The sequence below is a fragment of the Antechinus flavipes genome, chromosome 6, assembly GCF_016432865.1.
Source record: "Antechinus flavipes isolate AdamAnt ecotype Samford, QLD, Australia chromosome 6, AdamAnt_v2, whole genome shotgun sequence".
NCBI lineage: Eukaryota > Metazoa > Chordata > Mammalia > Dasyuromorphia > Dasyuridae > Antechinus > Antechinus flavipes.
In genome coordinates, this window is record NC_067403.1 from 256,927,436 (window position 1) to 256,954,925 (window position 27,490).

A 27,490-nucleotide genomic window follows, 5' to 3' on the forward strand; every position below is an offset into this window, starting at 1 on the left:
GACCCAGCCCTGCCTACGGACAAAATCCCGCCCAGAGAGAGGAGCTCCTGGGGAATGTTTCTCGTGGGCTCTGAGTCAGGCTGGGCACGGAGGAGACAGAAAGGGCGCAGGCGGCCTGGGCTGCCCGAGGACTCAGAGCCGAACCCAAAGACCAACCAACTGTGCGTCTGTCGCTTCAGTGAGGGGAGAGGTTCTGGTCTCTGCTCCCCACTGCTGGCCTAAATGCCCTAGGGCGCTCCCCCATGATGCCTCCTGGCACCAGAAGGAAATAGGCCCCCCACCCCAAGAACAAAGCGGGGAAAGGCGGTTGCTCCGACTGCCCTAGATTCTGGGCTCCAGGTGGAGAGGGCCCCAGGAAGGTGAGGGGCTGAGCTAATCTGAGCATCCTGGCCCCATTTCCAGGGATGTGATTAGTAGAGAAGCATCTGGGACTTGCTCCATTTCAGGAAACCCGGTTACGTGGAGGGGGGGCAGCTTTGCTCAGGACCTGATTCTTTTAACTCCTTCCAACTCCTGTGGGGAGATGGAGCATCTCTGACCCGGCTCATCCTGTGTCCTCAGCGACCCCTTCCTGCCTCAGTCTCTCCTCTGGGGAGCCTGCGGGAGAACAAGGCTGGGGGGAGGGCACGTGAGGGGGGCCAAGGACAGAAAGAGGGAGAGTTTCAACAGAAAAGGGGTTGGGGAAATCCTGTCCCAACCATGTGACTGGGTGCCTCTGTTTCTCCAACTATCAAGAAGTGACACTATATGAACTTCCTGCCAGGAGGTGACTTGGGGCTCTGAAGTGTGACGGAGGAGGGGGGCCTGGCTGGGTTCTGTCACTGCTGGGCCAGGGGCCACCCCACAGCCAAGCGCACGGGGTCCTCAGGGGGGTTTCAGCCTTTTCATCAGTGCTGGAGGCCCCACGCCGGGCCAGAGCCACCTGGGAGATGGCACCCCAGGCTTCGGCAGCCCGAGTTCTGGCTCCAGCGGGCTGGGGAAGTCTCCTCTTGGGGCAGGGCGTGGACCTGGGTCCGAGAGAGGAAGGTCTGAGTTCCAATCCAGCCTCCGACACTTACTAGCTGGGTGACTCCAGGGAAGTCCCATAACCTCCTCTATAAAATGGGGATCCCGGGGGCACCCGCCTGCCATGAGGGGAGGCGTGCCCCCAGGGCCTGGCACACAGAGGGGCTTTCCGAGGGCGCCCGCCCTCTCTGGGTCTGCCCCATCATCACCGTCATCGACAGGACCAAAAAGAGGCCCCGGTGGGCGCCTGAGCTTGGACGAATCCAGAAGTAGGAGCATGGCCACGACCCTCCCTCAAGGAGCACAGAGCGGGGGATGAGGAAGACACTGGGCAATCATTCGCTGGGAGCTCTGGTCCCAGAATCTCTCCGTGAGAGGCGGTACCAGCCCAGTAATACTGCCAGGAGCACCAACAGCCCTTGGGCTGGGCAGGGATCGGGCGCCAAGATCAATAACCAAGAAAGCTGAGCTCGCGCTGCCCCGGCTGCCTTGGCACGGACTCCCGCGCTTCTTCTCGCCACACGCCCCAAAGTAGCTCCCTGAGACCCCTTGGAGACCTTGGGGTGGGGGAGTGTCAGGGGTCACATACAAGTTTCCCATGACTCTTTTCCAGGGACAGACTTAGAAACCAGGGCTAAGGACTGCCTCCAGAGCATCCCTGCTTCCCCCTCTCTCTCTTCCCCCATTCTCCTTCTCCTCCTCCTCCTCCTCCTCCTGCCTCCCATCTCTCCACCCCACTCTCCCCTCCCTTCTTTCATCCCTCCCACCATCCCTCTATCCTCCCCCTCCAACAGCCCTCCTCTCCTCTCTTTCTCACCACTTCTCCTATTTTCCCCTCCTCCCCTCCTTCCATATCACTTTTCCTTCTTCCCATTTGCATGCTCTATACCATCTACCTTTCTCCATTCCCCTTTCTATTTTCTCCTCCATTCTTTCTTCCTCCCTTCTACCTCTTCTCATCCCTCCATCCTCTTATTCTTCCCTTCCCTCCCTCCCCCTCTTCCCACAGCTCTCTCCCTTCTCTCATTCCTCCTTTTCTATCCCCTTCTCTCATTCCTCCTTCCTCCATCCCTCTCCTTCCTTCCTCTCTATTCCATTCTACCCTCCCATTCTTCCTTCATCCCTCTTCCTCCATCTTTTCTCTCTCCCCTCTTTCCTCCCCTTCATCCCTCCTACTCCCAACCCTTCATCCCTCCTTTTCCCTCCTCCATTCCCTTTTCCCATCCCTTCATCCCCTCCTCCATCCTCCTTCTCTTCCCTCCTCCATGCTCCCTTCTCTTCCATCCCTCCATTTCCTTGTCTCTCCCCTCCTCCATCCCCCTTCTCTCATCCCTTTCTCTTCTCCATCCCCTTTCTCCCCCATTCTTCCACCCCCGTCTCTCATTCCTCTAACCTTCCATCTTCCTTTCTCTCTCCCCTCCACTATCCTTCCTTCTCTTCTATCCCTCCATCTCTTCTCCCATCCCTCCATCATCTTCCTTCTCTCCCCTCCTCCCATCCTTTTCATCTCCTTCTCTATCCCCCTCTCCCATTCCTCCATCTTATCCTCCATCCTCTTTTTCTCTCCCCCCCTCCATCCCCTTTCTCTCTATCCTTTTCCCCCTCCTTCATTCATTCTTCCCCTTTCTCCATCCCCTCCTCCCATCCCTCCATCCTTCTCTCCCCTCCTCCAATCTCTCCATCCCCCTTCTCTCTCCCCTCCTCCCATCCCTCCTAAGCCACCCCCAGCCTAAGCCACTCTCCAGGGCCGTAGAGTATCGAAGAGCCAACACCTCGGAGGGGACACGAGTTCAAGTCCCTCACTGACCGAGAAACCTGGAAAGAGTCCCGCGTCTGGAGTGGGAGCGCCCAAGACCACGTCCGGGGGAGGGTGCTGGGGGGAGGGCCTGGGTGAGAATCGTGCGCCGGGCAAGAACAGGGACACTGCAGGACCCCTCCCGCCTCAGGGGCGCGGCCTCGCTCACCTGACACCTGCCGGCGGGTCACGGGTCACAGGTCACACAAGTCACGAGGTCATGGGCTGCGCTGGTTCGCCGGGGCCGCTCGTCCCCGGCCGCCGCCTGCGGGCAGCCCCAGAGCCAGCCCCGGCCGGCGCCCGGCCATCCCTGCCCCGGCCCGCGGGGCCCCCTCGGCGCCGGGGCTGGCCCGATCCGTCAGCGGACGCCCGCGGAGGCGGGCTGGTGGGTGGAGTTGCGGGGCGGCCCGCCTCCCTCCGGCCCCGCCTCCTCCGGCCCCCGCCTACCCCGCCTCCGCCTTTGCCTCCGCCTCCGCCTCGGCCTCGGCCTCCGTCTGGAGCTCGGGCGGGCGGAGGGGAGGGGGTAGGGCGGCGCTCGCAGAGAAAGCGCAGGCGCAGCGAGCCTCGGGGCGGGGCGTCGGAGGCACGCGCCGGAATCGGGCACTTGTGCGCAGGCGTAAGCGCGCGGCGGGAGAGACGCCCGCGTGAGGAGGCGTCGGCCGTGTCGTGGGCGATGGAGGCGAGGGCCGTGTGTGAGGTGATGGTGGCGCGGCGGGCAGTTGCTGCGGCGTGAGGAGGACTGGGGCGGGGGCTCTTGGCCTTCCTTTTGCAAAGGGCCCTTTTTGTGGGCTTTTTTTGTCCTTACAATTACTCCCTGGCGGGGTTTTATGAGAAAGTCTGAGAAGTGATAGAGGCCTGGGGAGCCGCCGAGCACGCGCACGCGCGCCTCTGGGCAAGGGTTTTGTATTTCCAACCCTGACGTCAGTCTTCCCTCTGACGTCATTGCTTCTCCCAGAACCCTCGTGCCTGGTCGCATTTGTAGTCCCGTCCCCCAGGCCGTGGGTATTTGTCCACTTCATGTGCCACCAGAAGGGGTGCTATTAATATTCCCGAAAAGAGTGACTTCATCGAGGAGGGTGGGAATGGTTTAGCCATTTTATTTGCCTAATTCCAAATGACTTTCCAGAATGCTTGTGCCATTCTCAGCTCCACCAGCATTGCATTGGTGTATCTTGTCTTTCCATTTAAACCTTAAAAAAAATCACTTGTGTCCATTTTTAGAACTCTTGGTTATGACTTTTAGAGCTGATTATCTTTTAAAAATCAATAGCACTCAACTTCCCTTTTTTTAGTCAGAAGAACTCAACTCCTTCTGACTCCCCTTCTTCAAGTTTTACACCAAAGTGCTGTCATTTTCACTATTTGTTCCTGTCATCATTAATTCATTTTGCTTTACCCTTCCCTTGCTCTACTTTTCTTACCTTGCTTTGCTAACCTTTTCCTTTATGAGCTTCTATTTACCACTTCAAGGCTCTACTCCCTGATCTTCCTTAAATTTTTTTTTTAAATCTTCCTCAGTTGCCCTTGATTCTGCTCCTTTTTGAACTGAACTGTAGAATATGGACCAATATCTGGGCCTGAAGATTCTTCTCTTTGCTATTTTCACTAAATTCTTATAAATTTTGTTAGATTTATCTTCCTTAAATTCAATCTCTGACTTTTAAAAAATTATTAGTCTATACTTCTACAAGGCATAATTTCTCATCATTCATGCCAAGTTTAATAGAAATATTGTTTTAAAGCTAGTAGGGACTTCCAAATCCATCTGGTCTAATGCCTCTTTTTTTTTTTTTTTTTTTTTTTTAATTATTGAGAAAACCAGAGAAGTCCTTTTACACTCTTGTCTCAGAAATCAGAAGTGGAATGCGTTGGTAAAGGACTCTCCATTGATGGATTAATGACCCACATTGGGTAAAAACTGAAATCTCTCTGTGATTTTTTATCCTGTTCATTTCTTCTGTTTGTGTTTTTCTGTAGTGTCTTTATTAGGTACTTTAGAGGCCTTCTTTCAGTCTCTTAATATCCCATGGTTATCTCTTATCTTTCTTCCAACATGAATGATTAATCTCCTTTTGGGGTCTTTCATTTCTTTGCTACTTTCCTTTATGCTGCTTTCTTGAGTTAAATCATAATTGATCATGATTGTATATCTTTCCAATAGATCACATTGAACCCATAATTTGCAGTCATAAGAAGTAAGAATACAGATATTTCAAAAACTGGCTTGTGAGATCATTGACAACAATATATAGAACATACACTGGCTAGCTTCTTCTTCCTTGTTCATTCTAGGAGGGATTTCCCTTCATTGATTGTCTTCAGTGCCCTGTTCAAGGTTTATGTGCTGCATGTGGATTAATTCAGTGGGCTTGCATATAGGCTAGAAGGCAGATCTGAGCAATGTGCTTTCTTCCTCCAATAGTTTTGACTTCTTTGCCTTGTTGTAATGTCTTCTTTTGAGTGTCCTTTTGAAAGCAAAAATTAAAATAAGTTGGTAATTTCTCTCTTTTATTATCTCAGTCTCATAGTATAAAAATATAACATATTACACAAATGGTAACAGTACTGAAAATTTTATTACTGCTTTAAATGTATTTTTAAAAGAATCAGTGTTTTAATCAGAAAAATCAAGAAGGATCCAGAAATTATAGCCATGGTCTTTCTTCAAAAATGGAGTTAGCTCATGTTCAGTGCAAATGAACCGATGCTGTGGAAAAGAATAAGTGACTAATTATAATATACTCATTAGGGATGGTTAAGATGATTCAGAGAAACAATATTGATAATCATAACCCTTTCTATTATCTGTATTGCCCATAATTAATAGCAGGAAAAAGAATTTCTCAGTTCCTTTCTTCCGGCTCATGACACATTTTTAATACAAATTAATTTGTCTCTATTTCCTATACTTTAGGAATGATAAATAAGGCCTTTTATGTCTCAATTCCTTTGGTGGCTCTTTTGCTCAGACACACCATCTCTGCTCAGGAACTGATGTCATTAGTACCTGTTATTACCAGCACCTGAAACTCCAGGTGTTATTAATTTAATTTTATTGAAAATGTGTTAATGTACCATTTGTTGTTACCCTAATGTTCAATACAAGTAAGCCCTTCCTCTGAGTTGTGACCATTTCAGATTTTGAAGTACATAATTATTCACTGGAAAAGGGAAGCAGCAGAAGTAAGCCGGGAAGCATTTTTGGAAGGGGAGCTGTTTATTTCCATAGAAGAAAAAAGTTCGAAACATCGAGCAAATCCTTTTCATTATGTGACAGCCAGTAAGTTTACCCAAAGAAGCTGAGTCCCTGTGTTTGGTGTTATTTTATATTTTATTTTGTTACAATAATTGTTAAAATTTGTTTTGAGATTTTTAACTTAAGTCAGCCTTGAATTGCATCTCTTTATTTTAGATACTTGTGACTGTTTCATGATTCAGACTATTACCTCACTGAAATGGTAACTGAGCAGATACTAGGTGATGGGATATTCAGATTACCCAGCATAGACCATTTGCCTCAGTCATTTAACTTGGAGGGGCTCCTTTAGAAAAAGGGCAAACTTTAGGGAGAAGGAAGAGTTGATAGATGAGCAGCTCACACATTGGTCACCTTGACTTTCACCTAGCTTGAGGACATCTCTGAGCTCATGAAATTTTTCAGAGGCCTGCAGTTTCCCTAGTCCTCTTTCTAAGTTATTATCTCCTGCCCCATTGCTTTGCTCTGTGTTCCACAGGTTTGGATCTGTACCACTTGTCAGACCCAAACAGTTCCAAGTTTCTTTAACCCTCAAGAGACTGACAATTCATTATTATTCTTTCTTTGGCTTCTTCCTTAAATATCTAATAGGAACAGAGCTAAAGTTGATTGCAGATTAAACTCCTTTATATTTTAGGAAGGAGTGCTTATGATGATAATATATGTTATGTAGTAGCTCCAGGACCAGAATATCGAATGGAGAATGGGATCCAGGGATTGTTTTTGCCTTTATTTATATCTCCAGCCCTTACACAGTGCCTGACACATAATCAGTGCTTGTTAACTGACTGAACCACCCCTCTTTGGGGTGAGGGATATGTGATGAATGGTGTGACTGTGGAACAGTGGCTGGGAAACCTGTATGATCTGGTTGGAAAGCCCAGGATGGGCAGCATCTATCCTTAATGGGATGATCTACCCACAGAGAACTGGGAATTTAGTATGTTCTCTGTTCTTTCTTGGTAATACCAGGCTACTTTGACATATATTCATTAATGCCTTTCAAAGCAGGTAACCTGCTGATTGGGGTTATGGAGTGTTATTTTTGCACATTATGATGATAGCATAACATGGGGACAGAATCTCAGAGCTGGGAGGACTCTAAGGCCTTTTCATCTAATCTGGGCCTGAACAAGAATATGGAATTCAGATTATATCACTGTGGAGCAAACAAGAATTTTCTCTTCTCCACTCTTGTTCCCTGTCACCTAAGCCCGAGTCTTTTGGGGTTTGTAGAATTTATTTTGGGATTATTTACTGAAAGACATTGAGAAATCAGTAACTTTGTTCATAGAATCGTGACTGCTACTTACTAGCTCTGTGATCTTGGACAAGGTGTTTAGCCTATCTCATTTCTTCATTTATAAAAGAGATGATCACATCTTCACTACGTTTATTTTGGCCAGTTGTGAGAATCAGATGAGATCAAGTAAGTAAGGCTAGAGTGCTAAATATGTTCGCTAGTGATATTATTATTTTAATAATATCACTATTATTAGAAGCTGAACAGCTTTTCTCCTTTAAATGTCTAGGCCTTAGCCTAAGTTTGAGTACATAACAGAGACTTTCCCTATTAATCTCATCAAATTGTTTGCCTTTCACTTCTGAAAAAGTCAAGTTGGTAGAGAGACATAGATTATGAATTTGTTTCATAAGTATTAACTTCCTTTCTACCTTATAACTTGAAAATAAAGGCCCCAGACCCTGAATTGGCTATTATCCTGGAGGGGTATGTCAGGAGTGAAATGTCTGAGGGCTGGCTACATGTTGTAGTTTTCCTATAAGTCTTCTGTATTCAATTCAGTGTCTGAAAGAAGCAATTAACATATTGAACTAATGATTAACCATCAGGAATCTTCCCCACAACAGTGGTCTGTTTAAAGCCATGTTTGTAGTCTGTACATGGGAGATACATATCTCAGAGTATGGATTTGGATTTTTACTTAACAGTTTACCTATGTGAGCCTATAAATGTTAGCCATCTATTGTATTTATAATTAATCTGTGTTCATATAGTCTGATGCTTTAAATAGAATCGGTTTCAGAGTTCCATTTTTGGTGAAACTTTGTGTATTTTGTGTATTTCTTACAGTTGCCTTTACAGGAAGCCCGGCTGATGACTTCGTGACCAAGCAGCTCCTAAAAGGTAAAGAACAGATTCCAAAGGAATGTCTCCCTAATAGTGGGCTCTGGTTTTGATCCTTTTGTTTTTGTTTGTATATTTTGTGGGATGAGGATTGTCTGAAATGGCAACTTGACAATTGATTGTCTTAAGAGAGGCCAAACTGTTTTACTGATTCTGAGCTCCACAGAGAATTGCCTCTGTGAGGAACTTAAGTCATGTTTTTGCCACATGTGATACTCAGCTAATAGAGCTAATTGCCTTCCTAGCTCCTTCACAGTGGTTCAGGTTTGAGCTCATGTCTGTTAGATGACAGTAGATAAAATAAAAGCAGCATTTTGCTTATTTACTGTATTCTCAAGGAAGGGTGATCTATGGTTTTAAGAATGTGTTTTCTTTTTCATTTCTCTATTTCATTGAGTTTTATTTTGAAAACAAACTGAAAGCTAATGGAACTGAGAGATTTTTCTCAAACATTTGTATTTTTATCTCTTTTTATGAGCTCATTTTAGTTTTCAAATGTACCTTTTCCCTACCTCCTCAGGGGGTCATCCCTTGCAACGAAGAATAAAGAATCTTTGGATCATGGGATCATAGATTTAGAGATGAAAGCAACCCTAAGATCTCTAAAGATCATCATATCCCTCTCTTGATTTCACAGATGAGGAAATTGAGGAGCAGAAAATTAAGGTTAGGGTTTTATTTCAGACTACATAGTGTATGAGATGGGATTGATTTCAGCATAGATTCCCCTTACTCCCAAGACCAGTTCTCCTTTATGTGATACTGAATATGATCACAGATCTAAGGCTGGAAGAGACCCCAAAGGGCATACAGGTCATATCCCCTCATTTTCCAGGCTTGAAATACCTTGTCTATCTCCATGTGGCTAGTACAGGAGAGAAGCAGGATCTGCTGGAGGACACCGCCCGAGTCGGCACTCTTTCCATCACACTACCGAGTCACCTGATCTGATATTTTGCCATCACACTTTTTTGATATTTTATTGAGCTGAAAGTACCTTTCAAATAACACCAGCTCCTTGTTTAGATCTTGTTTAGAGGTCTTGTTTAGGAGAGGTTCATGTTTTCCCATTTCAGGCTTTTTAAAAAACAGTACATTTTGGATGAACAATGAAAAACTTCCACCAGTGTGCTGTTAGGGATAGAGTTGGGGTTAGGTGACATGCTGAGCATTAACTGATGTACTGGGGATTACACTCTAGTAGCCCTTGGCCTGGGTCCAAATTTCCTCCCTCCTCTCTCCCACTCTGTTCCTGCTCTCTGCTCACATTCATTTGGACCTAAAAATCCTGTTCCTTAGGAATGGGGCTTGTGCTGCCTTATTTGCATCATCAGCCCTTTTATTTAGTGTTTCTGTGACATTTAATGTGAAAGGTACTTTAAAATAACTTATTCATTAGTCTGCTCCAGTTTAATTAGCTTCATTGCAAACTTTGGTGATTCATTAAGCAGCAAGTTTCTAAGTCTCGCCCAAAGTTTGCAATAAGTCTGAGTTTTTTGCTTTATTGTAACCTTACCTGGAATAAGAAAGCTAAATAAACTTGGCTCTCAGGAAACTGATTTGCTCTAGCCATCCAGCTGGTCATCTTGTTATTCTGTAGCTTTCATTCTTGAAGTTATGTCAAGTTTTTCTGTCCCAAGAAGCCTCAGATTATTTTATAGAATGCAAGGTCAGTTTCCTGGATGTTTTTTTTACTGATTCAAGTTTCATGAAACGGAATTTTTTTTGTTTTCCTGTTCCTCTAACTTTGTCTTCCAAAATTGTTATTTGACCTTTTGCTTCCCTGTTAAGGGACAGGTCAATTCTCCGAGAGCCTCCACAGCTGTGAATCATAACCTCTAAAGGAGTTGCAGGACAGCCTTTATTGACACAGGTGTTGTGGACTGAGAATAAGATAAATTGGACGCAGAGGGAAGAGGAGAGAGGTCAGAGAATAGCAACTGCCTTTCAGTCTCCTTGTATCATCCTCTTACAAGAGGAGATCCATTCTGCGGGTCTGGGTTGGATCTCCAGCAGCCACCGTCAGGTAGCTTCTGTATGACAACACTTCCCAGATATGGGTGTTCACCAGTGGCCTGGTCTGTAGCTTTCTCTCTTCCTTTCAGAGATCACCCATTTTTCAGGGCTTTAACTCTGGACTCTTCTTCCAGACTCATAACTGTCTGTAGCTAACTTTAACCTCTCTCAAGAATTCTAGTCATGTGTCTCTATCCTGGAATAGTTTACTTAGTTGTTCACTTTTATATCAAACTTAATGTATCTAAATCTTCTCTTCAACTTGCCTTTCTTCCTGCTTTTGCTTTTTCTCCTTTTCCTCCAACAGACATAAGCTTCCTGGCGACAGGGTTTTTCATTTTTGTCTGTATACTGTGTACCTGGCACATGCTTAGTGAATACGTGCTACTTGATTAACTGGCTTATATTGTTTTCTGGTTATTTAATTAATTAAAACATTTTTATATTATATATACATTTTTAAAAATATTTATATTATATCATCTACTCCTCTATCAAGGTTGTTTTCCAGTGATCCCCTGTGGTAGAATAGTGATTCTGGATTCTTATTGGTTTGTAGACTCTGGCAGATGCTCTTGACCACAAAAGACAGTAACTAGGGGTCACCTGCAATAAATAACATGGTGTTATTGTTTACGATTGAACCTTGCTAAGTTTGAAGAGGCCAGTCCCAAAAAGGCTGACCAGAGCAGCATTGGATGTCCCATATTAAGGCATGGAGTAATTGGGTTGTGGCCTACGAATGAGAACTCTCACTCTGATAAGCACCCAGAACCTGGGAATAGCACAGTATATATATTCAACTAAGATGTAAGAGTCTTAAGTCGGAACCATTTTCCTTTGTAGTCTTGTATCACACCTAGCACACAAGACATGTTTATTAAAGATTTGTTGACTTGGGATATTTTATGACAACCTATCGATCCAGAATGGTCCTGTGAGAAGGAACCCGATTGTTAGATGCAAGCTGCTCATAGCAGTTTTTAATTTTCTATTCATTTAATTAAACTCACATAGAGGAGAGGCTAGACAAAACACTTAAGTGAGTAAGGAATCTGTCCTGGCCATTCAGATAAAGATGTCGACTGGAAGAAGGGTGAGATAAATGTCTAGAATGTATAGTACTTCAAAGGTTTTTTCCATTGGTTCATTAATCAGCTTTCTTTGATTGTGTATTTGTTGTGTTTGGGTAACAGTGACAGATGGTGTAAACAAGGTGTGATTGTATAAGATTTGACTCATTTTTCTAATGTCTCAGACTGGTCCAGAAGGCAATTTCAAGAATTGCCAAAACTGTTTGGGGTCAGGAGAGCATCTTGTAGTGGCTATTTTGAAGAATAGATATTTATATTTATCAAAATGTTGATAAATTTCATAGTTCTGTCTTTGGGTATACATTATCTGTTGTCCTGGGCCATCCACTATAATGGGTCCTTCGTCGCAAATATCTACTTAGTAAGACTAGATATTAAAGTTGTTTGTTTTATTGTTTTGTTGACCTGTTTTTTCCTCTCTCTACCTTTGTATCTTACCTCATTTCACTATTAATTATTATTGATTACTCTAGTTATTGTAGGGTTTTTGTCTGCTAATGACTGCTAACCCTCTTTTAAGATGGTTTTTCCAAGTTTTGAGAAATGTGCCTTCCTTTTTTGTGTACCAGGCTAGATTAGTATATTAATCTTTGAAGTAGTATTGTATACAGTTTGGCTGAAGGTGTCTATTTTGAATAATTCATTGCTTGCCTTTTTCCCCCCGCCCTGTACTCCACCCTTCTGCAGGAAGTGAGGGGAAGCTCTTTTTATTATTTTTAACTTAATTTGTTGTTGGCCTAGAAAACTAGGAGTGGTGCGTTTGGGTGGTTCAAGGTTAGACAGGCTCAGGCCTGCTTACCAAAGGATGAGAAACTTCCAGTGTCGAACTCGGGAATCTGAGAAAGTTTGTTCTTTGCCTGAGATATTGCTGCCCTTATAGTGAGAGAATCCTTTTCTTCCTGGAGCTCATTTTGCAAACTTTATCTTACTCTCATGAAGTCGATCAGAAGCAAATGTCATTACCATTCCTATAATTTGATTTCATTATCAAGTCATTGATGGGATGAGGAATTGAATCTAAGATACTGTGTTAGCCATTAAATGCTGTGGATCACACTCAGTCCTCAAGCTTCTGAGTTCTCGTCATATTTGTCAGCATGTCGGGGACTTCAGAAGATTATCCTGTCATAGAAGATGAAACAGAAAATCAAAGGCTTTCTTGCTTCTTATTTTCCCCTTCATGCTTCTCACATTCACCCCAGTTATGTTCACTTAATTAACTGCTGTGGAGGTGTGTTAAGAATTTGTGGTAAAGAGGAAAAAATGACCAGGAATGATTTTCTCCAACTTTAGCCACATTCTCTCTATCTTCACACCTTTGAATTTTGTTGGAAAACAGAAGAAAAAGGAACAGTCGGGGGCAGTGGCTCCTGGAGGCCTTAGAAATTGGTTCTATGCCAGCTGGAGGCAAGTGATGTGCTATTGTTTCTATTAAGCAGTTGGTTGATGGGCATCTGCCTGTCTCTCATCTGCTCTGGCACAAAAGCTTGATACTGTAGCTATTGCCTAGTTGGCAGGAAGCCAGGCCATCAATCCACCTATGGGTACCTAATTCAACTCTGGACTCTTAACTCTACCTCCCTTCTGTATTTGCCACCAACCAGTCTCATTTCCTTTGCTAGGATGTCATCTCGTGGGAGGCCTGATGGTATTGAAGGGGACAGGACCATAGACAGCTCTCATTTCTAAGTGGCCAAGTGAAATTAGACTGAAAGTGAGAGCTAACAGAGCCATGTCATCTTTGAGGGTTTAGAAAGTGCTTCTTGTTCATTGTTTCTTTTGCATCTTTTGTGTTACCTATCTGTGAGTTTGGTCTTCAGATAAGAAAATGGGGCCTAGAGGGGTGATGACCTGCCCAAAGGGAAGCTTGACTTCTGAGTGCAGCCCAGTGTCCTGTCTGTCACAGCTAGCTTTTCTGGAGGCATCAGAGGGATGTCTAAGATGCACTTTTTCTCATTGGCTTTATTTAACACCCAATTCACAGTCACCTTAACTGTCACCCGGCAATCTCCTTAAAGACTTTTCTATTCCGGCATGTTCTCAATGCATCTGTATTTAGTACCAACTGTAGCCACACACTTAGGAGCTTAATCAGCATTTATTGAATTAAAGTGGATGTTCAGGACCCTCTCACATCTCATTTTCACTGTTCCTGGATGAAGACAGAGGCCTTATCTTATTTAATTTTTGGATCTATCCCAGCACAAGGCAGAAAGAGCTGACCAGGTGCCATCTAAGAATCATCTGGCTCTGAATCTATTAGTCGGTGATCTCTGACTTTGCAAATCTTCCCTTAGCTCTACTTGTCTCCTCACTCATTGCCCTTATTGTGTACGCCAGTTCTTTATCTGTCACCACTTTTCTTCTACCTTCATTTTCCTTCTTACCAAACCTGGGCCCCTTATGGTCAGCCATTTATCCCCCACTAACTCCTTGCTTCCCATCTTGCTCTTCTTGCCCCACCAGTCAAGAACCTTGGATAACTTATTTGCAGGTAAAGTCATGGAGCCATATGCACCGGCTCTCCTGTGACTTCACATGGCATTCTTTACCCCTGCTGAACCTTCCTTGCCCATTGCCTCTTATTGATCCTTTCACTTCTAGTTTCTGTGAGCCCTTGATCTTTTCTGTTTTTATCAAGACAGGTTTCCTTTCACCCCCAGCAGATAATCTTGCCTCTAGCTTTATTGATAGGATCAATGTGACCCAGTACAAACCACTTGACCTTCTTTTCCCACCATTCCCAAAGCAGGAGTCAGATATAGAGCACTGTATTCACAAGACTTGGCTTCTTATCTCAGTCTTGCCCACCTATACATCACCTCTTCTTTAAGACAAGTAGCCAAACTTGTCATAGTTTTGCTTTCTTACAAAATTATTCTCTGAATCATTATACTTTTGAATATTAAAAAAGGCACAAGATCATTGATTTACAGCTTAAAGGGACTTTGTAATGGTTATCTACTCCATCTGTTTCCAATGAAGCTCACTGAGGCCCAGAAAAGTTGAATTACCTAAGTACCCACAGGTAATATTAAATGGAAAAGCCAAGAGGCACCTTCAGGTCTCCTTATTCTAAATCCATCACTCACCCCTCCCACCCCTCCCTAAGAGGTTTTATTAGGTTAAAACCTAATAGTTTTTAGTTAGCATTATCAGTCAGTAAATTGTTAAGTACCTACTATATGGCCCTGACACTTTGCTAGGTTCTATGGATACAAAGACATTTATTCTGGGGGGAGACAACATGTATATGTTCCAAATAAATCTAAGGTAGCATAAACATCAGATATTTAAATACAAGGTGGGCAGGGAAGGAGGACATTAACAATTGAAGATATTAGGAAATACTAACATGGATTCCTATTGGACTTAACATCTTTCCTTCAGTCTTCTTAGCAGTTCCTCTTTCTGCTCTTCCTCTGGCCACTTCTTTCTCCAGCTGTTGGAATAATCGGTTGGAAAGCATTTTTTTTAATTTATTTTATTTATTTTTTTAATAACTTTTTATTGATAGAACGCATGCCAGGGTAATTTTTTACAGCATTATCCCTTGCATTCACTTCTGTTCCGATTTTTTCCCCTCCCTCCCTCCACCCCTTCCCCCAGATGACAAGCAGTCCTTTACATGTTGAATGGGTTACAGTATATCCTAGATACAATATATGTGTGCAGAACCGAACAGTTTTCTTGTTGCACAGGGAGAATTGAATTCAGAAGGTAGAAATAACCCGGGAAGAAAAACAAAAATGCAAGCAGTTTATATTCATTTCCCAGTGTTCTTTCTCTGGGTGTAGCTGCTTCTGTCCATCTTTGATCAATTAAAGCTTTCTTTATCGAAGAGATCCACTTCCATCAGAATACGTCCTCAAACAGTATCATTGTTGAGGTATATAATGATTTCCTGGTTCTGCTCATTTCACTTAGCATCAGTTCATGTAAGTCTCTCCAAGCCTCTCTGTATTCATCCTGCTGGTCATTCCTTACAGAACAATAATATTCTATAACATTCACATACCACAATTTACTCAACCATTCTCCAATTGATGGACATCCTTTCATTTGGAAAGCATTTATTAATGTGTTAGGCACTGAGGATTAAAAGACAAAACCCAGACAGCATTTGTGTCCAAGGATCTTGCTCTCTTATCAGTGAGCCACCATCTCCAAGAGCAGGGTAGTCTATGTTATTAATTCTGTGTTATTACTTCCCACCTGCATAGGGACCCTTGTGTCTCAGCAGAAAGGACCCAGAAATAGGCTGAGTTTATATGACCATTGTTAAATTTAGTATGTAGATATCCATTTCCAATCCAATTCCATATCCAATTCCAACAGCATTTACTGAAGTTAGTAAATGATAGTGAGGGTTCTCCCTAAATTGTTCTACTTTTTCAGTGCCATACCAAACTGTAGCAAATTATTTTATAGAGTTAGAAAAAAGAATAAAAATTAATTTGGAGAAAAAAAAGCGCAAGGATATCAAGGGAATTGGTGGTGAAAAAAATACAAAGGATGGTATCTGTGATGGTGGCTTACCAGTAGTAGATCTAAAACTGAATGATAAAGCAGCAATCATCAAAAACGCATGGTGCTAGCCAAAAAATAGAGGATGATGGTGGAATGGGTTAGATACACATGACAGTAAAAATCTAGTATTTGATAAATCCCTAAACTCCAGCTTCTGGAATAGAACTCGCTATTTGACAAAAATTTCTGAGAAAACTGGGAAATAATATTTCAGGAACTAAGCATAGACCTACATCTCACCCAAATAAAGTCAAAATAGATACATGATTTAGACCTAAAGAATGACACCATATGCAAATTAGGAGAACAAGGGATACTCTGTCTCTCTGATCTTTGGAGAAGGGAGGAATTTATGGTCAAAGACGACCAGAGAACATTATGAAATACAAAATGGACAACTTTGCATTAAATTAAAAAGGTTTTGCGCAAACAAAATCAACATAACCAAGGTTAAAAGGAAAGCACAAAGCTGGGAAAAATGTTTACAGCCATTCTGATAAAAGCCTCTTTTCTAATATATAAAGAGCCGTGTCAGATTTATAAGAACACAACTCATTCCCCAATTGATAAATGGTCAAAAGATATGAACGGACAATTTTCAGATGAAGAAATGAAAGCCATTTGTAGTCATACGGAAAAATGATCTAAATCACTGTTAAGAGTTATCTTAATTTTCATTTCTCTTAGGTACCATCTCATACCTCTTAGATTGGCTAATATGCTAGAAAAGAAAAATGATAAAATGTTGGAGGGGATGTGGAATACATTGTTGCTGGAGTTGTGAACAGATCTAGCCACTCTGGAGAGCACTTTGGAACTCTGCCCAAAGGGCTATAAAACTGTGCCTACCCTTTGATCCAGCAGGGTCTCTGTTGATCCTGTATCCCAAAGAGATCATAAAAAAGAAGAAAGGACTTCCATGTGCAAAAGCATTTGTAGCTTCTCTTTTTGTAGTGGCAAGGAAATAGAAACTGAGTGGATGCCCATCAGTTGGAGAATGGCTGAATAAGTTATGGTCCTCTTTCTCTATGCTTCAGAAATGAGCTAGTAGCTCCCCAAGAGGATTGTTGTGAGCATTCATTGAGAAAGGAGGTAACATCTATAAAGTGTGTGTGTGTGTGTGTGTGTGTGTGTGTGTGTGTGTGTAAAATGTAAAGTTAGATGACACAGTAGAAGATAGAGCGTTGGGCCTGGAGTCAGGAAGACCCGAGTTTAAATCCAGCCTTGGACACTTAACCCCATTTGCCTCAGGTTCCTCATCTGTAAATGAGCTGGAGAAGGGAATGGCCGATCCCTCCAGTGTCTACTAAGAAAACCCCAGTGGGTCATGAAAAAGCTCAACAACATATACATGTAATGTCAGATGCAGTTGGTGGCAGACTCTGTACTGAGTGCCAGGAGTACAAAGACAAGAACATGTTACTTGGTTGGTATGAGCTGGCGTTTTTATTGCAGAGGACTGACCGCCCAGTCCAGTCCGCTCACACCTGACACTCAGCTGGTTAAGGCAGGGCACGAAGGTTTCAGGTCATGCTCCTTAGACTTCTCTTACAACCTGCTTGTTTTTTTTAATTAATCATATCCTACTTTGTCATTAAAGTTATTCATGTCCTGCCCTTTCTCCTTTGCCTGTAAATTCCTTGAGGTCAGACTCTCCTTTGGGTTCCCTCAGAGCCTTGCATATGGAAGATACTTAAGCAAGCTATGTGAGGAGTCTGCTTTGTGACCTCTCACTTTAAAGTACAGTGTCTGTTGCCGTTTCTGGGCCAGTGACTAAATTCAGCTCCTCTGTAGTCGTCAGACTTGATGACCGTTTCCTTACCTACCATGTGGGAGGCCCAGTACTAATAATATAACCTTGGCTCCATGCCTCAGTTGCAAGCTAAAATGAAATGAGAATCTCTGCCCTCAAGAGGGGGCATGGTACGCCAGGTGAAATGACAAATATGATGGATTTAAGTCAAATTATAGAACAGATAGAAGTATGCGCTATAAAGTACAAAATAGAGCTAAGACACTTGAACTGGAGTCAGCAGCCTATAAATTGGAAAGCACCTGATGCAAAATTCAGGTTCCAGTCTTCCTGACAAGTGAGGGCTGCCAGGATGGTGAGAGTGGGCACAGGAAAGGCGGCAGGGTGGCCTTGGTCTGAGGAGAAGGGCAAAGGCCTCAAACCCAAGAGCCATAGTTGGCCCTAAGGCTTCCAGGAAAGAGAGGAGGAGCTTCACCATTCTCAGTCTATGCTTGGAGAGGGTTTTTTTTTTTTTTTTAAACATAGTGTTCATTGATTTCAAAAGCATCCCTCAGCTTGGATGGGATAAAAATTATTTTATTTTATTTTAATAGAACTGACTTCCTTAGTGGTCCCATGTATTTTATTTCATGCATGTAAGAACATAATAGGTTCATAGGTGAGAAGCATAGAGATCGGGGCATATAGAAGTTTATAGAACAGGTTTCTAGAAAGGGCCCCATGTCCCACCTGGCCACTTGACACCTGCACTGGCAAACTTCTGTGGCAGGGATTGTGCCCCTGGGCCTTTCTGCTCGAGTTAGGCTAGGACCGCCCAGCAGCTGCCCAGCTGCGATCTCTGCCCCTTTGCTACCTGCATCTGAGAGAGCCTGTGCCAGCTTCCCTCCACTGCACCCTGAAGGGAATGAAGAAGGAAGATTTGGCACCCATCTTCAATATCTTTGCTGTCCATTGGGTTAAACTCTCCTGCTTCCTTTCTTCTCTGATGCCCAGCTAGGGTCATTTCCCACTGGAGAGCTGACACACAAGCCTAAGGACAGTTAGCCTGCTTGGTCAGTGCCATCGGCCCACAGAGTCTCTGTGGTCTTCAGCAGGGCTATTCTCAAGGAGCAGACAGTGCAGGTTTTTCTACTGATAGAATACAATGACATCATAGTGTTTGAGGGCTGGAGGGTCACGCCATGGAAGACCACATAGCTCCTGGGCGCAGCATGTTGGGAAGAAGCCAGCCACGCCTGTTAATCAGGTGTTGGCCCTGAGTCAGACTTCTGAAATGAAGTTTTAGAAGAAGTGCTCTTGTCATTGGGTGGACCATAATTTTCTGGGCATGACATCATAGTGGAGTCATGGCAGTATAGCTGTTACTGAAATGCTATCTTGCACTTCGAGTTGCAGCAAGAATGCATTTACCTGCAGCTTTCTGGGATGTGTGGGAATAAATGAACAGGTTCGGGCATGATTGGTCCTGAATCGCTCTTTTCTCAGTGTTCCCGGAGTTGTGGTAGAATCCTATGGGATGGGATGGTAGTAGCATCTATTTAGAGCTCGAAGGAATTGCAGAGGTTGTCTGATCTCATTCATTTTGCAGAGGGTGACCCAGGCAGGTAGCCAGTCCATGTCAAAGCCAATATCCAACTCCAAATCCTCAGTCTTTAAATCCAGCCATCACTCCACCAGACTTGCCTCAGAACATCACTGGGGAGCTTCCTCAAGAAGCAGAGCACCATTGTGGGTGTCCTTTGGATGCTGGCATGTCCCTGACACAGTTTTTAGAGAAGGCAAAGCAGCATGTGCACTGGATACAAAACCCAGAACTCACAGAATTTTTAGTTTACTTCTATATTTTCTCTTTACCCTCATTGAAATTGGTTTGTGTTCAGTCTCCATGTTTTCTTAAAAAACAAAAAAACAAACCACACTAAAAAAAAACCTTGTTGCTACATTGTCCCTTGGAAACAGTGATTTTGTTTTGGGAAAGCTAGAGGAAAACTAACTAGTATGATAAGATTTTTGAAATGTAAATAATTTGATTGTTAAGTGTAACAAACAACAGCTATAAATAAGATAAAGAATAAAACCACATTCTGCTCTGTTTACATTTTGAAAAGAAAATAACATAAACTTTAGCAAAATAATATAACAGCTTATTTATTATCTCCCAATATCTTTTGTGTTCAAGTTTCATTGTTTTTAAATAATCATAATCATTGTAAATGTCTCTCTTCTGAATCCGTTTCTTCAGTTTTTATAAATGATGATTAAATTTCTATCTGCTGTTGAAGAATCATCTCAAGGAGGAAAAAAAAAAAAAAGATTGCCATTTCTACCTTGTCTTTTTATCTCCTTTCTCTTCTCCTGCTGTATCCCTTCCTCCAACTGTTTAATGCATGAGGAAAGAGAGATATTACCACTTGAGACCTTCCTGCACATCTGGCCAAATTAGTCTTGACTTGGCTATGTTTGCTCAACACTTCACATTCTAATTGTCTTTGAGTTTTTGAATGATTCAGGGAAAACTATTTTTAGTTTAATATTTAAATTCAGAATTCTTTACAAATATTTTCAGAAAACTTTAAAAATCCTTAAGCAGGCATCTTGCTTTTATGGAGAAGGAGAAATCAGAAATGAGCTTCCTCATTTTATAGGTGAGGCAAATTCAATCATAAAATTTTGCCTAAGGCCAGAAAATAAGTCAATGATAGAACTAAGAATTTACTTGCTTCTCATCTACCCCATTAAATTCTATAATTCAGTCTGCTATAATCCTACTCTTCTTTCTCAGATATTTGGGTTAGGTAAAAAACAAAAACACCACAGTCTGATTTTAAGAAAAGTAAGATTTTATCTCTGTGAAATTAATTTTTCCCTAAGGACAGGAACTATATATTACTTTATCTTTGTGTCCCCAAATACTCTAAACAGTTCCTTATACATTCGTTTTCAGTTATTTCCAATTCTTTGTGACCCCATTTGGGGCTTTCTTGGCAAAGGTACTAGAGTGGTTTGCCAAACCCTTCTGTGACTCATTTTACAGATAAGGAAACTGAGGTAAACAGGGTTAGGTGACTTATCAAGGGTTATGTAGCTAATAAGTGCCTGAAGTTACATTTAAACTCGGGTCTTCCTGACTCCTGTGCTCTGCAGTGTACGTTACCTAGCAGTCCTCCATGTATATTGTAGGAACTTAATAAATATGTATACAATTGAATCTAGCTCTTGCCATTTCCCTGAAATGATAAGGTTTATTTGATCTAGCAGTGTCACTATTGGGTCAGTATCCCAAAGAGATCTTAAAAGAGGGGAAAGGAGCTACATATACAAATATGTTTGTGATGGCAAGGAACTGGAAACTGAGTGATACCCGTCACTGAATAAGTTATCGTAAATGAATGTTATGGAGCATTATTGTTCTATAAGAAACGACCAGCAGGATGATGTCAGAGAGGCCTGGAGAGACTTACAGGAACTGATGCTGAATGAAGTGAGCAGAGCCAGGAATACAGAGTAACAGCAAGATTATGTGATCATCATCTATGATAGGCTTAGTTTTAAGCAACACAGTGATCCGAGACAATGCCAGTAGACTTGGGGTGGAAAGTGCCATTCACATCCAGCAAGAGAGAACTATGGAGACTGAATGAGGATTGAAACATACCATTTTCACCTTTTCTTTGTAAGCTTGTTTTCCTCATGGATTTTCCCTTTTTTTCCTGACTTTTCTTTCACAACATGACTAATACGAGGATACGTTTAAAATGATTGTACATGTGTAACCTCTTTCAGATTGTTTGCTGTCTTGGGCAAGGGAGAAGTAAAGGAGGGGGGGAAGAAATTTGGAATTCAAAATATTACAAAAATGAATGTTGAAAACTATTTTTACATGTAATTGGAAAAATAAATGGAGCTTTATTAAGTTATTTTGAGTTCTTCATGAGAAAGGTATATTGTAAATTTAAAGTAAATGTGTTACTTGATTATTAAAAGTTTATTGTGTATTATGGTAGCATCGTAGTTCTTAGACTCGTTAAAATTTCAGATTTTAATTGCATATATAATCTAATCAATCATCTATACTAATGGAAAGGAGAAAGTGTTGATAATATATAAATGGATAATTAAATCATTTACATTTAATTTTAGAAACTAGGGGCCTGTGCGCTCTCTCTCTCCTTTTTTTTTTTTTTTTTTACCGATGTTCTTGGCTTTATCTTGCCTTCCACTGGTCATCCAGGACAGATTTGTGCCTTTAAGAAGAGGAGGTTTGATGTACAGCCAGTCAGTAGAGTGGATAATCCACAAATTGAAGAAAAGAATGGGTGCTGAAGATAACCCATTAAGGACTTTGCTGTCACTGAGTGGGCCTAAGTGTAGTCTCTGGGGTATCCTTACCTTTGTTCATATTTCCCAACTTAAAAGCATTAAATTTGGCTAGTATACAGCTATAAATGTGGTTCTTAAGTTACAAATTTGATCCGAGTGAATCAGCCCTTTGGCCATCAGCTCTCAAAATTTCTGGCACTGGGACGTGACCTTGTAGCCATTAACTGAAAATAGAAATTGATTAAATAAATGTGGCTATAAAGGAAGTACACACATTGTTGCAATATGCTGATGCTGTCATTTTTCAGACCATGGTAAAAATGTGCTTATTGTTCCTTCCCATTAGAGAAGACTTTTCATCGATGTTATAAGAGATCTATCCTGAAACCCTGGTGTTTAGCCAAACTTTTTTTCTATTTTATTATTTTCTTATACAGAGATTCAGTCACTGTTGTCAGGATTCTCTGGGAAGTTGACTTGGCCTTCAGAGGAAGCGCGCTGTTCCCAGGATCTGTTGGCGTCCTTCCAAATGAAATTTGAGGCAAGTTTGGGTAGTCCTTCGTGATGATTTTGGGAAATGCAGTAGTAGGTGTGATTATAATGATCAGTAACCTGTTGTTTGTATCACTCCACCTCACTGTGAGTGTTCCTCAGTTTGGTCCTAGTCCCTCTTCTGTCTCTGTCTCTCTCTGTCTCTGTCTCTCTCTGTCTCTCTCTCACACAGACATACAACTGGAGTATGGCTTGTTTTTTTTTTTTTTTTTTTTTTTTGTCTATTTTTTAAACCTTATTTTTGGTGAGGTAATTGAGGTTAAGTGACTTGCCCAGGATCATACAGCTAGTAAATGTTAAGCATTTGAGGCCAGATTTGAACTCGGGTTTTCCTGATTTCAGGGCCAGTGCTCTATCTACTGTACCATCTAGGTGCCCTAAAAGATATTTTGTTAACTGCATTTCAGTATAATTGGTTTCTTTTATAATCCTATGTGTTTTATGCTTTTTAAATCTTTACTTTGAGAAAGAGTCCATTGATTTCTCCAGATTGCTTCAGGAGTCCTTGACAAACACACAAAAAGACTCTGATCTTCCCTCAGTCTCCCTTGTAACGTTTCACTGATATCTCTGCAGATGACTCTAAGTTCTCTCTTTCTCCTGAGCTCCTATTTTATATCAGCAGTTGCCTACTGGACATTTCAGAATGGATCTCAAACTCAGTTTGTGCAAGATTGTGTTCATCTCTCCCTAAAATTTCCTCTTCCAGACTGTCTTCCTTCTCTAAGAGGTGGCGACATTTCCATAATTCTCCCATTTTGAAGCCTCAGTGTTGCCCTCCACTCCTCATTTTCTATTGCCAGACACATCTAATCACTTGTCAAATCTCGCCATTTCTCATTCATAACGTTTCTCACCTTCCCAGCCCTAAACAGTGGATGCCATTGTTACTCTCGGGTTTCTGTCATGTCAAGGCCTATGGTTTCTGATATTATTATTTGTACTAATAATAGTACCAGATGATGTGCTTCCCATTTACGATAAACTAATTGAATAACTTTTAGAAAAGGCATTTACTATTTTTAAAAAATTGTAGCAAGTTTATTTTTAACACACATTGTTTTATGAATCATGTTGGAAGAGAAGAATCAAAGCAAAAGGGAAGAACAATGGAGATTAAAAAAAAAAAAAAACAGAAAAAAGAAGTGAATATAGCATGTGTTGATTTACATTCAGTCTCCTTAGATCTTTTTCTGGGTGCAGATGACCTTTTCTGTCCAAAGTCTTTTGGAAATTGCCTTGGCTCACTGGACCACTGAGAAGAACCAAGCCTTTCATAGTTGATCATTGCACCATCTTGCTGTTACTGTATATGATGTATTCCTGGTTATGCTTGTTTCTTTCAGCATCAGTTTGTGTAAATCTTTCTGGGCCTTTCTAAAGTCAGTTTGTTCATCATTTTTTATAGAATAGTAATATTCCATTATCTTCATGTTTCACAGTTTGTTTGGCCATTCGTCAATGGCCAAAGGCTTCCACTCCTTAGAAAAGGCATTTACTAAGAAACCAAAGCAAAACCAGTTTGATGCAAGCTGGGAGTGTACTGCCCCCACCTGTCATTTACATAAATTCCCTGGGAAAAGAGGGCACAAGCTTGAAATAAACTTGTGATGAGAGACATGGGGAGGGAATACATGCCAAATGGACATCTCCCAGTTTCTTGTTATAGCAGACTCTTTTCTCCCTTTGAGGAAGGGAGCTTTCCTTAGATGTGGTTGTCTACTAAGCTCTGAAGGTCGCTGCCTCTATTGAATTCAAAGATGATATTTCTTTCTTCCAAGAAGGATCTCCATCCCTGAAGTTGCTGCCATCCTTAGCTAACTATCCTTGCATAGCCACCTGTAGAGAATCCCTCTGTCATTGACCACAACTACTTTGCTCACCTCAACCCCTGTCATTCTTGTCCACTGAGATTCACCTGAGACTTTGTCTCAAAATACATATTTTCTTAATATCAGGAAAGAATAAAACTCAGTAGCATCTGAGGTGCCATATGCATATAGACTCATGATGGCCAGGTTGGGGTATTTGCCCGGTTGCCTTTCCCTCAAAGCAGTTCTCACTTGGGGTTGTCAAAGTAAAAACTTGAGAGACGGGTGGTTCACGCTTTACTTATGTGCAGTCAGTTCTGGCTCAGCAACTCCTGAATCATTCATTTTTCTGGCTCTTCTGCCGATTAGAAAACGTTTTGTTATCCAGTACCAACTGTCTGTCACTGACGGCTGGAAACCAGTTCCCCAAAGTTTCCTTGTGGTTGCATGGAAAGCATCAGGTGCTATGAAGACCACGTCCAAGCAGAGATCTGCGTATACTTCAAGGGCGGGAACCAGATTAAGAATATCTAGGCTTTAAGGACCAATTCCCATAGACCAGACCAACCAGCTGATTGAGTAGGATTGACTAATAGCAAGAGAAGATTTAGGAGGAGATGATATCTGTTTTCAAGTATTTGAAGGGGTAGGATATGGAAGAAGAATTAAGAATTTTTGCTCTGGCTCCTAAGGACAAAAGTGGCACTTGAGGATGGAAATTGGGCTCTAAGTGAGTAAAACTCTCCAAGCAAATCTGACTCTACAAAAGCAGAAGGGGCTGCTTGGGGAGAAATTAGGTCCCCTCTCACTGGAAATTTCCACATAAAGGGTAGATGACTATTTGTGAGGAATAGTACAGGGAGGAGTGAGGCAGCTTAGTACAATGACAGGAACACTGGGTCTAGAGTTTAGTAGGCTAGTTTCAGATCTAATTTCTGCTGCTTATTTATGACTGTTTCTTTATAAATTGAAAAGGTTAGACTAGTTGGCTGTCTCCAAAGTCTCTTCAGACTCTGAGATTCTTTGGTTCTGTGAAAAAGGTTTGGCATCTCTCCTACCCAAACTGAATTTTTAACTTCTGAAGAAAAAAGTTAATAAGATCTTTGAGCATCAATCCCTGTTTTGATATTTGTTAATAATAATGTTTCACATTGCTATAATGGCTTAAAATTTACAAAATCCTTTCTTTACAACAGCTCTGCTAGAGAGTTAGCAGAAACGGAAAGCTCAGAAAGAAGAAAAGAGCTGCTGGTATCTTGTAGCCAAGAAATTTATTAGCTGCACTTTAATTCCAATTGAATCTCACCTTGATTCCAGGTCTGGGATTCTCTTTATAGCCCTGTATCGCCTCCTTCTTATCGTTATTCTATTAAGGACAAATAGAATGGTACAGTAGACAGTGCTACTCTTGCAGCCAAGGAGACCTGAGTTCACATCTTGTCTAAGACACTGGGTGACCCTAAGCAAGTCCCTTAAAATGGGAAAGCAGAGTTGTAAAGAAGAAATAAGATTATGCTATGCAATATGAGCTATTTAACAGTGGCCATGGTTGTCCTTTCAGTGACAGAATTCAGAACAGTAGTGGAGGACTTGAGTTGGGGATATGCAGGAATCTCCAAATTTAAATATATCCAACATTGAGGAAGCCTTGGTCGCCATTTCTAGCAGACTGAACATAAAAGACTTCTTAAGAAGGCATAAGGATAGTTCTGAACGAACAAGGATTCCCTATTGTGACTTATCTCCTTTAAAGGAATATTGAATAGTAAAGATAATTGCAGAAGACTAGGAAAAGAGGATGTATACTTTTGCTGATCTAGGTAGCTACAGAGACAGAAGGAAAGTAAAACAAAGGTTTTCAAAATATTTGTTAGTGGTGGTCATGAGAAGTCATCCAGAGTGAAGGCGGAGCCTACAGCTAATTGGTCATTTGGCTGTTCCAGACAGTAGGTTCTCTGGAGGAATGTCCTCAGCCTGATTCTGAAGAGCAAGAAGCTTGTCTCCATGTAGATGGCAATCCCTTGGGTTCATTGGAGACATGTCTTTTTTTTTTTTTTTTTTTTAATAGTCTTTTACTTACAGGTTATATGTATGGGTAACTTTACAGCATTGACAATTGCCAAACCTCTTGTTCCAGTTTTTCCCTTCCTTCTCCCCACCCCTCCCCCAGATGGCAGGATGACCAGTAGATGTTAAGTATATTAAAATATAAATTAGATACACAATAAATATATATGTCCAAACCATTATTTTGCTGGACCAAAAGAATTGGACTCTGAAATATTGTACAATTAGCCTGTGAAGGAAATCAAGAAATGCAGGCGGGCAAAAATATAGGGATTGGGAAGTCAATGTAATGGTTCTTAGTCATCTCCCAGGGTTCTTTTGCTGGGCGTGGCTGGTTCAGTTCATTACTGTTCCATTGGACCTGATTTGGTTCATCTCATTGCTGAGGATGGCCAGGTCCATCAGAATTGGTCATCATATAGTATTGTTGTTGAAGTATATAATGATCTCCTGGCCCTGCTCATTTAACTCAGCATCAGTTTGTGTAAGTTTCTCTAGGCCTTTCTGAAGTCATCCTGTTGGTCATTTCTTACTGAACAATAATATTCCACAATATTCATATGCCACAATTTATTCAGTCATTCCCCAACTGATGGGCATCCACTCAGTTTCCAGTTTCTTGCCAGTACAAAGAGGGCTGCCACAAACATTTGTGCACATACAGATCCCTTTCCCTTCTTTAGTATCTCTTTGGAGTATAAGCCCAGTAGTAGCACTGCTGGATCAAAGGGTATGCACAGTTTGATAACTTTGAGCCTAGTTCCAAATCGCTCTCCAGAATGGTTGGATGTATTCACAATTCCACCAACAATGTATCAGTGTCCCTGTTTTCCCATATCCCCTCCAACATTCCGCATTATCTTTCCCTGTCATTCTAACCAGTCTGACAGGTGTGTAGTGGTATCTCAGAGTGGTCTCCATTTTCATTTCTCTGATTAATAATGACTTGGAGCATCTTTTCATATGGCTATAAATAGTTTCAATTTCTTCATCTGAGAACTCTGTTCATATCCTTTGACCATTTATCAATTGGAGAATGGCTTGATTTCTTATGACATGTCTTCTCTTCTTAGAAAGGTCTTCTTCTTAATACTGACTTTTACATCATCGTCAAAGAGTTGACAGATATCCTTTTAGTTGGCAAT

The 27,490-nt window shown here is 41.9% G+C and overlaps 2 protein-coding genes across 4 annotated transcripts in view; one reads left to right on the top strand and one right to left on the bottom strand.

The window, feature by feature from the left end:
- Window positions 1-3,068, bottom strand: part of SPTBN2 (spectrin beta, non-erythrocytic 2) — a 39,796-nt gene extending 36,728 nt beyond the window's left edge. The window contains 1 exon segment of the mRNA XM_051967219.1: window positions 2,970-3,068. The gene's annotated coding sequence lies outside the window, so the exon portion shown is untranslated.
- The window catches only part of C6H11orf80 (chromosome 6 C11orf80 homolog), a 61,422-nt gene continuing 36,952 nt past the window's right edge, over window positions 3,021-27,490 (top strand). For all 3 annotated transcript variants that reach the window (XR_007948498.1, XR_007948499.1, XM_051967209.1), the window contains exons 1-4: window positions 3,021-3,497; window positions 5,939-6,080; window positions 8,149-8,202; window positions 22,353-22,456. Coding sequence is in view for 1 of the 3 variants with exons in the window: in XM_051967209.1 (XP_051823169.1) it covers window positions 3,021-3,497; window positions 5,939-6,080; window positions 8,149-8,202; window positions 22,353-22,456 (777 nt within the window). In the remaining 2 variants the exon portion in view is untranslated. The remainder of the gene's footprint in view (window positions 3,498-5,938; window positions 6,081-8,148; window positions 8,203-22,352; window positions 22,457-27,490) is intronic.